Source organism: Neophocaena asiaeorientalis, unplaced genomic scaffold (genome assembly GCF_003031525.2).
Source record: "Neophocaena asiaeorientalis asiaeorientalis breed wild unplaced genomic scaffold, Neophocaena_asiaeorientalis_V1.1 scaffold79, whole genome shotgun sequence".
NCBI classification, from domain to species: Eukaryota; Metazoa; Chordata; class Mammalia; order Artiodactyla; family Phocoenidae; genus Neophocaena; species Neophocaena asiaeorientalis.
The window spans coordinates 4018111-4029472 of record NW_020175402.1 but is presented as its reverse complement, the minus strand read 5'-3'; the positions used below and the strand labels follow the sequence as shown (position 1 = coordinate 4029472).

Sequence of the window (11362 nt, the reverse complement as noted above, 5' to 3'; positions counted from 1 at the left end):
GAGGGAGTGGGAGGCTGACAGCGGGGATCAGCTGGAGTGGGGCGCCACTGAGGAGGGACTGGAGCAGTAAGGAGGAGCGGAGCTGGAGGCCGAGAGTCTCAGGGAGGAGTGGGAGGAGACTGGAGGAGAGGGGCCATCAGAGCCGGAGGGAAGCGCATCTGTGAGGGAGTGAGCAGAGGCGCGAGCTGGCCTGGGAGGGCCGTGGTGTCTTGGAAGAGAATAGGCACGGAGCACGCTCCTTCCACTGAAGGAGGAATCTAGTGAGATTCTGGGGGCAAAATGGGGCGTGAGTACCTGGAACTGGGTGATGTGAGGGGCTCCCAGTTGGGAAACCGGAAACAGTGGTAAGAGTGATGCTGGGGCTCAGAGGGGCTCTTGCTCCAAAGCAGCTTAGGTCCCGTGGGAGGAGGAAGCCTCCTTTGGTGTCGGGAGAGCATGAGGTTTCCTCCCACTCAGTGAGGGAAGCACTTGCCTCAAGACTATAGGCTTTGAGGACCTCTAGAGGTTTCCCTGGGGCATGCCACCGGCCCCCCCCTCCCCCTCCACTCCGCCCCAAGCCTGGCGGGAGTGAGAGGTCAGGTCAGGCCAAGGGGGAGTTTAAGAGTTAGACGTATTCTCAGGGCCTGGCTGGCTGCTCCTAGGTGGATGTCCCATTAGAGACGGACTCAGCCTCCCATCATGTGGTTTGTGCCACCGCTGAGCCCCTTAGTGAGAGGCTGCTTTTCCCCAGCCTCAGTTTCCCTGCCAAGAGGTCAGTGGTGAAACTGGTCAGTGGTAAAACCCAGGTCCCTTTTCTGTCCCCCTGGGCTGGAAACTAGCTAGTTCACCCAACCTCTCTGGGCCTGCTTTCCTCCACCAGGTGCTTCCTTTTCCTCAGAACAGTTCTGAGTCTGAGATCCTAGGAATTCTTTTAAGAGTGATTTATTTCATGCTGATCACACTTTCCAGTACAAATGGAAGCCCAAAGTGCAGTTACAAAAACAAAAGCGTTTTCTGTTCAGTTTTGGAAGACATGGAGGAAACTTTTCTTTAAACACGTTGGGTAGAACTGGGGAATTGGTTTGCATTGAGGGAGGTGACCCAGTTGCTGAGATATCACGAAGCCAGCCAGGGATGAAAACTTTGCTTGTACAATCTGTGGCCACCCACTGGGTGCCTGGGAGTTGACCACAGCAGTTGAAGGGCAAGAGCACGGGTTTTGGAGTAAGATGTGCTCTGCCATCCTGCCTCACTCTGGGGCTGTGACAACAGCTTAGCCACAGGTTCAAAGAGTTGCTGAGAGGGAGAGGTGAAATGTGTGTAAAAGTTCTTTGTAAACAGCAAGCTACTGTAAATTATTAATGTTAGTGCCTAGTCTTTTTTTTTTTTTTTTTTTAATTTTTGCGGTACGCGGGCCTCTCACTGTGGTGGCTGCTCCCGTTGCGGAGCACAGACTCCGGACACGCGGGCTCAGCGGCCATGGCTCACGGGCCTAGCCACTCCACGGCATGTGGGATCTTTCCAGACCGGGGCACGAACCCGTGTCCCCTGCATCGGCAGGCGGACCCTCAACCACTGTGCCACCAGGGAAGCCCAGTGCCTAGTCTTATTAATAATATTTCAGGCTCTGCCATATTGTGTCATCCTTGTCAGGACCCCTCAAGAGGGTTTACCTCTGACAGCCCCATTGTTAACACTGGTCTGGCTTTTTTGTTATTTTTATCTAATGAGGTTAAACTTTGCCTTTCATGGCAAGATAAAGTTGTCCTTAAGGGAGTTCCTGAAACATCAGGGCCCAGAGAAGCAACAATGAATATTTTGCATGCCAGGAAGGAGGCAAAAGAGGAAGTAGAATTATAATCAAATGATACTTAAAAGAGTTAGGTGCTATTTAGTTAGGCTGTTAAGCTCCAAATGGGCAGGGTATTAATACCCTTAGGGGTTACCCTTAGCTGTTAATTAGCTGGACTATTAGTTCTATGAGGGCGGTGTTTTAACTGCTTTGTTCACTGCAGAAGCTTCAGCTCTTGACACACAGTAAGCCTAAAACAAATATTGCTGGAATGTCTCGGGCACTGAAGGGCCCTTTGAAGTCATTGGTGAATTTACTCTGTCCTTTGACATTTGGAGAAACAGGGCCAAGCGTGGAAGGGACTTGTCCAGGGTCACACTGGGATTGAGTGGCTGAGTCAGGACTAGAATCCAACAAAGATAGTGGAGCCCATGCTGTGCCAGAGCCAACACCTAGCTAGCATCTGTGACTTTGTTTTGCTTGAGGTAGCTATTATTATCCTCCGATTTCAAATGAAGAAACAGGCCCAGAGAGGTAAAGGGACTTTAGCAAAGTCACACAGCTGGTAAGTTCCAGACCTGACATCTCATCCTCATATAAAAATGGGGACCTGGGTTCTCTTGAAATATCTGCCGGAGGTGAGAGGTTGGTGCCCTCCCTTGGGGGAGCAGCTCTCTCCAGTTCTCCATGGTTACAACCTGGGTGGCTTCTCTCTGGGCTGGATTTTCCTGGGCCCAAGGGCATTTCATTTGTGTGGGTGAGCCCTGTCAGGGCAGGGAGCCTGTCTGCCTCGTTCACCATGTGCCCCTGCCTCGTACCTGGCATATAGTAAACACTGAGTAAAATCTGTGGGATGGGTATAACCCAGGGCTCTCCCACTCCAAAGCCTATTCATTACCCCATCCCCACAACTTGGTCTGCTGTTTTGCCCCCAGAGGTATCAGGGGGAGACCAGGAGGAACTAGGGGTGGCAAGCCTTGGTTGAGGAAGGAGGTGAGGAGGTTGACCTTGAGTTTAGAAAAGGGGAATGTGAATTGGGAGGGCTGGGGAGTTAGGAGAGGAGAGGAGGAAGGTGCTGCTCAGATTGACAGAAGGATTCCCACCTGGGCCCTGGAGATCCCAGTTCTGAAGTTCAGCCAACCCAGGAGCCTCCCAAACCTGCGAGACATGCCCCAACCAGGCCACAGACCTTTTGCATTACCTGCTAGCACAGTCTACCCCCTCTACCCTCCTGCTCTGGGATGGGGCTCCTGGGGCTGCTGAGCTTGAGGCCCTTTTCTCTGGGGATTTCACTTCCCAGCCACTTCTCTTGGGTCAGTGGGCAAGTGCAAATCTTCAGAGCCCTGTGAATCCAGAGGTTACTCTGAATGGTCTTTGCTGAGAACACTTTAATTATTAAACTCCAACCAAATTCCCTTGGTCCCTAAATGCATCCTCAGAGAAGGGTAAAGATTTAAAGAGACAGTTAACTTTCCAAACCCAGTGGAACCAGCTATCAAGGGCTAAAAGAGGACCGAGTTTTTTAGAGAACCCCAAGTAAATTTTTCAAGCTGGCAATATTTTAAATACTAATACTCAGGCTGGGGATACTTCAAATACCACTACTCTTAATAATAATAATTACTACTACTATTAGTAATTAATACTAATAATAGGAATCATTTATTGAATCCCTAAACAGTGCTAAAACTGTTCTCATAAATTTAATCTTTGTAGCAATCTATGAGGTAGATAATATAATTCTTATGTGGGAGCTGAGGATCAGAGAAGGATCAGAGAAGGTGAGACACTTGTCTTAGGTCACACAGCTAGTATGTTATGGAATCAGGAGTCAAACCTGGTTTGTCCAAATCTGAAGTCCATCTCCTTCACGAGCCTTTATAGTGTCTCTTTTCTCCTTGGTTCCTAACTTCCTTTCATTGTGATTCCCAGTCTGTAGAGGACAGAAGCCAATCAAGTTTGCCTCACATCCGTGAACCAGGCCCTGGACACCTGGTCTCAGCCCAGCTTTGCCCGCCTTGCTGTGTGATCTTGGGTAAGTCACAACATTTCAGCTAGCCCTCGGTTTCCCCAAATGTTTCATGCCAAGGTTAACCACGAGCTTCCTTCTGCAGCTAAGGCCTGGCTAGGGATGCAGAGTTTAGCCTGGATTTGACCAACGTGGGAGTGGTGATTGGGGGAGGGGAGAGGGTGGAGGTTGTCTTTAGCCCCACCCTCTGGTGACATCACACAAGACCCCTACAGTCCCTGGAAGCCCCACCCCTAGTGACCCTCACCTGTGGAAGTGCCACCCAGTGCTTGGCATCTGGCGAATTTGCCCTGTTCCACAGCAGAAGTCATCAGCCCCTGGGTTCAAGAGAAATCCTTAGGTAACCAGTGCAATTAGGGAGACTTGGAGGGGGGCCATGGAGGTGTACTGGATTGGGGTGGGATGCCTGGAACAGCCAGGTTCTGGCAGCCTGGTGGGCAGACTACTCAAAGGATGCCCTGAGGGTGCCCTCTGAATACTCACCCTCATCCTTCTGGCTCTTGCTAGACTCCTGCCCCTGCTTCTTTCCCCTGGATCCAGTGCCCCTTTCCATGGAGTCAGGAGATGGGAACTAACTCTGAAAATAGAGCTATTCAAATGGAATGGGGCCACTGGTCTAAAGGTCTAAAGGAAATAGGGCAACTTGACCTCTGTCATCCCAGTATGCAGCCTCTGGGTTCTGTGCTTAGGGCCCACTGTGTCTGGGGGAGGGGAAGGGCTGCGAGTGAGCTATCGCCCACCTGAGGAGGTAGCTGTGAGCCAGGGCTTCATTGGTGCAGAGAGAGTGGGTAGCTGGCAACTGGGTGAGTCTGAGGTCCCTGGATGCAAGTCAGTTGCTAGAAGCCTAAGGAAATAATTTATGGGAAAGGACCTAGTTGCCTGCTTTAGACCAGTGTTTTCCAAAGTAGTTCTTTGGGATGCAGTTAGGTGTGACAAGAAGCAGGGCAGCAGGAGTGGCTGCGAGTATCTGTGCTTTGCAGTCGGGGAGCTGGGTCCGGATCCTGGCTCCATCTCTCTCTCTCCCTCTCTCTCTCTCTGTATGGCCTTGGCTAAGGAGCTCCCAACCTCTCTGAATTTCACTCAACAACAAAATGGGCATAGTAATACCTACCTCACAGGCTAGTTATGAGAATTAATTGCAACAAGGCTATGAAGAGTGAGCATATAGTAAACACTTACTACATTTCAGTTAGCTTTATAATATAATCATTACTGGGAAAGGAATCCTTGGTCATGTAAGCTTGGCAAATGTAGGTTCAACAAAGTAAAGCAGGCTTCTTTGGTGCAGACCTTCTCCGAGCCTTTAATATGCTGTTATTACTTGGGAAGTTCTAAGAGTGGGATGTGGAGCATCGGACTGGACTTAACAGATCACAGGGACTCAGGAACTAAGGCACCATCGAATGTCATCATCCCCTGGTCTTTGCCCTCATGGTGGAATGGAAACGTGGCTGGATTGGGCAACTCTGGGGAAGGGCTTGCTGTCTCTGGGCTCTTGTTTTCTCAATGTAAAACAAAAGAGCTGCGAGATGCTTTCAGAGGCCTTTTCTGGTCCCCTGAAGTTCTGAGTTGGGAAGACAAAGTTGTAGACAAGGGTAGAGGCCAGACTGTTGAGGCTAAAGCCCTGTCTCTTGGGGAGGAGAAGAAATCCAGTGCTGGCTCCTCAACCAGGGGAGTTCTTATGCTCTGGACAGAAGTGGCCCCACTAATTAGTTCATCAGCAAGGTCTTCTTCCTAAACCTGCCAGGCTGTATGGGAATAGAAAGTAGTGGTGTAATGACATTTAATTCTTTCCTCCCTACCAGATGAGGAAAGGCCAGAGACCAGAGCTGACTCCAGAATGTAATGCAGGAGGAGCTCAGGGATGCAAATCAGGCTCGGGGTGTGGAGGTGTGTGGGCTGGGGGCTTGTCTTGATGTTGCCTTTGCATAGCAAGCTCATTGCATTTACTTGGACCATGTGCGAATTATTGGGTGGCTTTGGGGGTGATCACGGTGCTGCTGGTGGCGGGGAACTTGAGTGCAGATCTTCTTGCCTCTTAGAATGACTGGTGCAAAGGAAGTTGCCATAAATATCCGATGAACGATGGACAGAGTACATCTGGCTGCTGAGTCCAATAAGCTTCTTGGGGGAGAATCTGAGGGAGGGGAGTTGTCTGTCTAGCTAGTTGTCTGGCTGGTTTTTCAACAGATATTTGATTTAATGAATGAAACAGTGAATAATGATAAGCCTGAATTAAGTAATTGGTACCAGGCAAAAGCAGTTTATAATTATGAAATGATTAATAGTACTTGCCACCTTGTTTTGCAAAGGGCAGTTTAAGGAAGTGGTTAAGATTGCAAACTGAGTTTATATCATGCCTCTGCCACTTCCTAGGCAGGGTACTTAACTTCTCTGTGCCTCAGTTTCCTTATCTGAAAAACGGGCATAATGATAGTACCTATCTGATAGGGTGCTATGATGCTTAAATGAGTCAAATATGCATAACGTGCTTAAGACACTGACACATAGCACATGCTGTGTAAGCATTTGCTATGCTTTGTTTTCCTCTCTGTTACCTCTACCATATCATGAAGTTCCTGAAGGTAGGGATCAAATTCTTTTCTACTCTCCTGCCCACCCCCACCTTTGAGACCCGGCACAGGACATGAAGCAGAGAAGGGGCTCAGTAAGTGTTTGCTAAATGAATGAATGTGTTTTAAATGCTAAATTGTATAACCCATTATAGATCTCCCACAGGGAGAAGTAAGGGGGCATTAAGGAAGTCCCCTGGAGGTGGCAGCTTGTACTGGTTTTAAAGGATTTCAGTAGAGGGAAAGGAAGTTGGCACAGGGTCTGACATTTGGGTTAGGTGGGAAATGAGGGTGGGAGCAGGTCATGGGGTCTTGAATGCCAGGTGAGGGGTTAGACTGGATTTATTTGCAATTAGCAATGGTGGAAGGGCTGGAGGGGGGAACTTTTGAGTGAGGGTATGGCTGAGGGAAAGGGCTGTTTTTATAGGATCAGTTGTTACTAGGGTCTTTTGGGAAAAAAGTGGCTTTTTGAGTTGGGCCTTGAAGGCTATGAAGTATTATCAGGATGCTATTATGTTGTTTTTTCATTCAACAAACATTGAGCACCAGCTACCTGCTAAGCACCAGGGGTTCACAAAATAATAAGACAAACTGCCTACCCTGGAGGAGCTCACATTAACAATTTAATGCCCGTGAGATGTATTACAATGGTCAAAGGATTGTAGGCACTCAAGTTAGAGGGATCATCATCGGAGGACCTCCAGGGAAAGTGTCACAGAAGAAATGGGTTTTGAGGGATGAATAGGAGTTTGCCAGATGGGCAAGATGAGGTAAATGGCTCAGATGGAGGGAATAGCTTGTGCAGAGCTATAGACATGTGAAATAGCAGGCCCACGGTTTTGATGAGGCTCTGGCTGGATGTGAAATGCACTGTGGTTGAGTAATAAGGCTAGGAAAGGTAGTAGGGACCAGATCATGTAGGGTGATGGAGGGTCAATGGCAGACCCTGGCCACTCTGAAGGAGTTAAAGGTAGAGGCAGCAGGTCTGTTAGCAAGGTCATTGTCAGGTAAACACTGATGGCAACATGAACACAGGAGAAAACAGTGAGGGTTGCTGTATAGAGCCTGGACTGGAAAGAAGTAGGATGACATAGTGAGCCTCTTTAACACATGCCTCAAACATTTACTGAACACCTACTATGTGCCAGGCACTGTTCTAGGCACTTGAGATACATCAGGGAGAAGAACAATCATGAGTCAGAGCTGAGCTCTCCCTTAGGACAACTCCCCTCCTCTTAAACTCAGTGTAGGGATAAGGGGGTGGGGAAGAGCACAGCCCCCCAGCTGCTGCTCATGGGGCAGGAGGGTGAGGACACCAGCCCCCTGACCTTGCTCGGGCCTCTCTCCCAGCTCCTCGCCCCACCCACAGCCATGGCCACAGTGGTGGCCCAGAAGCTCAGCCACCTCCTGCCCAGTTTGCGGCAGGTCCACCAGATGCCTCGGCCGTCTGTGCAGCCAGAGCCTGTGTTCACGGTGGACCGAGCCGAGGTGCCGCCCATCTTCTGGAAGCCATACATCTATGTGGGCTACCGGCCGCTGCATAGGACCTGGCGCTTCTACTTCCGCACACTGTTCCAGCAGCACAACGAGGCGGTGAACGTCTGGACCCACCTGCTGGCGGCCCTGGTGCTGCTGCTGCGGCTGGCCATCTTTGTGGGGACCGTGGACTTCCGGGGAGACCTGCACGCCCTGCCCCTCTTCATCATTGTTCTTGCCTCCGTCACCTACCTCTCCCTCAGTGCCTTGGCTCACCTCCTGCAGGCCAAGTCCGAGTTCTGGCATTACAGCTTCTTCTTCCTGGACTACGTGGGTGTGGCTGTGTACCAGTTTGGCAGTGCCCTGGCACACTTCTACTACGCCATTGAGCCCGCCTGGCATGCCCAGGTACAGACCTTTTACCTGCCCATGGCTGCCTTTCTCGCCTGGCTTTCCTGCGCTGGCTCCTGCTACAACAAGTACATCCAGAAGCCCGGCCTGCTGGGCCGCACTTGCCAGGAGATGCCTTCGGCGCTGGCCTACGCACTGGACATCAGCCCCGTGGTGCACCGCATCCTCGTGTCCCCCAACCCTGCCATGGACGACCCGGCTCTTCTCTACCACAAATGCCAGGTGGTCTTCTTTCTGCTGGCTGCCACTTTCTTCTCTGCCTTCGTGCCTGAGCGCTGGTTCCCTGGCAGCTGCCATGTCTTTGGGCAGGGCCACCAGCTCTTCCATGTCTTCTTGGTGCTGTGCACACTGGCTCAGCTGGAGGCCGTGGCGCTGGACTACGAGGGCCGGCGGCCCATCTATGAGCCTCTGCATACCCGCTGGCCCCACAACTTCTCCGGCCTCTTCTTGCTTACTGTAGGCAGCAGCATCCTCACTGCATTCCTTCTGAGCCAGCTGGTACGGCGCAAACTCAGTCTCGATCGGAAGACCCAGTGAAGGGGGGTGGCAGCTTTTAGGGAGGGAGGTATAGTGGGGGCCCAAGGGTCCGGGCTTGGCTCCAGATGGGAACAAGGCCTGGTAAAATTGCTTGTGTCTGGCCCTCAGTGACTTCTCTGTGCACGCCTCAGCTGCCAAGGGGGGCACTGGCCAGTCCTTGGATTTGAGGATTGACTGGAGCTGCTGGGGTCCACTTCAGGGCCTGCCCCAGCTCCCTGCCCTGGGAGAGGGAAAGAGAAAGATGTGGGGCACCCTGGTTTGCCTCCCCCCATTGCCTCTCACTTAGGGGTGAGGATGGAGGATCAGCTGGGGCCAAGACCCTGGCCTGGGCCTTCCAGATTATCTGGGAGGGGGTGAAGTTGGGATTTAGGTCAGAGTCAAATCTGAGCTGAGAGATAGAGGAAGGGTCAGCAACTGCCCTCTACCCAGATTTCACTGGTGGATAGGGAAAGGACAGGCCCAAAATGTGTGCAGGATCTTACCATTCTTGAACCCCAGCCTGAAGTTTTGGTGCTGCAGAGAGCCCCCAAAGATAGAAGATTGTGCCAGGTAGAAATGGATCCCATCCAGTGCCCCATACCTCTTCAGCCACTATCCCAGACAGTGAGCCCTGACCCTCCTAGCTCTGGCTTCTACGTCCCACACATCCTGTTCCCAGTGTCTTTCCTGGTTCCCTTGTTCATGATTCAGTGTTTATCCATTCAGTGTTTCTTGGGCCTCTGCTCAGAGGCAGGCCACTGACTGGGCTCCGTGGATCAATGCAGGATGGTAAAGGCTTTAATATCGGAATGAACTGTCAGGGGAAGCACTGAGGAGGGAATAATTAGTGTTGCCTGGGATCCTCAGGGTCTTGGGTTGGGGAGGGTGAATAGGAGTTTACAGATGGAGAAGAGGAAGGGCATTCCAGGTAGAGGGAAAAACCTGTCCAAAGGCCAAGAGGTATGGAAGAAGGCGTTCACTGCGGCTGGAATTAGGAGTAGTCTGGACTCTGATGTCCTGGATGCAATAAAGTGACTGTGATAAGAGCTGCCTCTTTGCTTTTTGTCTCCTATCCTAGAGAGGGAGCCCTGGTGCCCCTTGAATCTGTTCACTGTGTTGGAGGAGGTTTTCATGGGGAGGCTGGGGGTGGGCATAGGGAGGAGGGGACAGATCCTGTCTTATCTTTGCCTGGGGGTGGGGTTGGGGTCTTATTCACTATATATGTGAACTTTTTTTTTTTTGGTAGGAAAGGTGGGGCAGTTTTATTACTAAATAAGTTTTAGAAGTGAAAAGAATGTGTTTTAAAATACATGATTTGACAAAGATTTCACTTTTTGGTTTTTCAATCAAGGAAGATCTTATATGTTAACTTTTATGATATTTTTATATGTTAATATTTACAGTGTTGCCTTTTCCACAGTACATAAGCAATGTATGGTAATATACGTACAGTGAAGGAAAATTAGGAAGTACAGGTAAGAAAAGCAAAAAAACCCCTGAATGAATAAGAAATGTCATTCCACTGCTAAAATATCCTGTTATACATATAGTACATCTATGGAGATTGTGGTTATGGTTGCCAGCATTTCTGCATCTCTGAGGGGCTCTCAGAATTTACAAAGTACTTTCACAAACCTTATTTGATCCTCTTTAAAATCCAAGGCCACACAGTAAGCGAGAAAAGCAATACTGAAAGCTAATTCTTGACTGCAAATTTTTAGTTTTATTCTACTTAACGTTTTCTAAATCCTCTTCCATGAGGTTTCATAGTTATCCTTAGCTTTTTGTTTCTTGTTTTGAATTACAAAAGTAATCCATCTAAGGTAGCACTGAGGACCCCAGCTTTGCAGTTGGCGGATCAGAGCCTCCTCTCCTCTTCCTTTTGAGATGTTCCTGAGGATTCAGCGATAAGACAAGGAAAACCCTGAGCCCTGATAGTTATCAGTAAGAAAGTGCAACTAACTCAGCAAAAAGAAAATGTGCATTCCTTGTGCAGTGTCGCGAACGCGTTCACACAGCACAGTTCTGGAATACAACTTCTGAATGAGAAAACCAGCAAGAACGCGGCCTTGGTAACATTAAGGGGTCAGGCGGGCAGGGTTTAGGGAAGGGGCGGGGCTTGGGCCGGGGCGGAGCTGACGCTGGGGGCGGTGCCTGAGCGGGGGCGGCCGCGGCGTAGCTCCGCTCCCAGCGTTGGCGCGAGATTCGGACGTCGGCGGAGTCAGTTTTGGCGGTACCCTGAGGCGGCCGGACCCGCACTCCGTTATCCCGTTGTCTTCGTCTCCTCAGCGGCCATGAGGCGCAGAGGCCCGGAGGAGGAGGAGGCCTGCGGCGTGTGGCTGGACGCGGCGGCGCTGAAGAGGCGGAAAACGCAGGTAAGGGCGTTGAGGCGAGAGAGGGTGTTGGGGGAGGGGTTAGAGGCCCGGAGGTGTGAGAAGTGAGGAGTTTGGGAGGACCTGGATGTGATGTGGAGATAGACTCGGGGACCGAGAACGAATAGCTTTGGCTATTCAGCGGAGAGAGGGGCTGGAGTCTGAAGAAGGTTGAAAAATGGGGTTTGGGAAGGGTGGAGAGAAAATGGGGGCG

The 11362-nt window shown here is 50.6% G+C and overlaps 2 protein-coding genes across 3 annotated transcripts in view; both read left to right on the top strand.

Moving 5' to 3' along the window:
- Positions 1-9822, top strand: part of PAQR7 (progestin and adipoQ receptor family member 7) — a 10314-nt gene extending 492 nt beyond the window's left edge. For both annotated transcript variants that reach the window (XM_024766900.1, XM_024766899.1), the window contains exons 2-3: positions 3704-3806; positions 7724-9822. In XM_024766900.1, the coding sequence (XP_024622668.1) occupies positions 7745-8797 (1053 nt within the window). In that variant the 5' untranslated portion in view covers positions 3704-3806; positions 7724-7744 and the 3' untranslated portion in view covers positions 8798-9822. The remainder of the gene's footprint in view (positions 1-3703; positions 3807-7723) is intronic.
- Positions 9823-10927: 1105 nt separating this feature from the next.
- AUNIP (aurora kinase A and ninein interacting protein) overlaps positions 10928-11362 on the top strand; it is a 24659-nt gene continuing 24224 nt past the window's right edge. Inside the window, exon 1 of the mRNA XM_024766765.1 lies at positions 10928-11151. Within this exon, the coding sequence (XP_024622533.1) occupies positions 11071-11151 (81 nt within the window). The 5' untranslated portion in view covers positions 10928-11070. The remainder of the gene's footprint in view (positions 11152-11362) is intronic.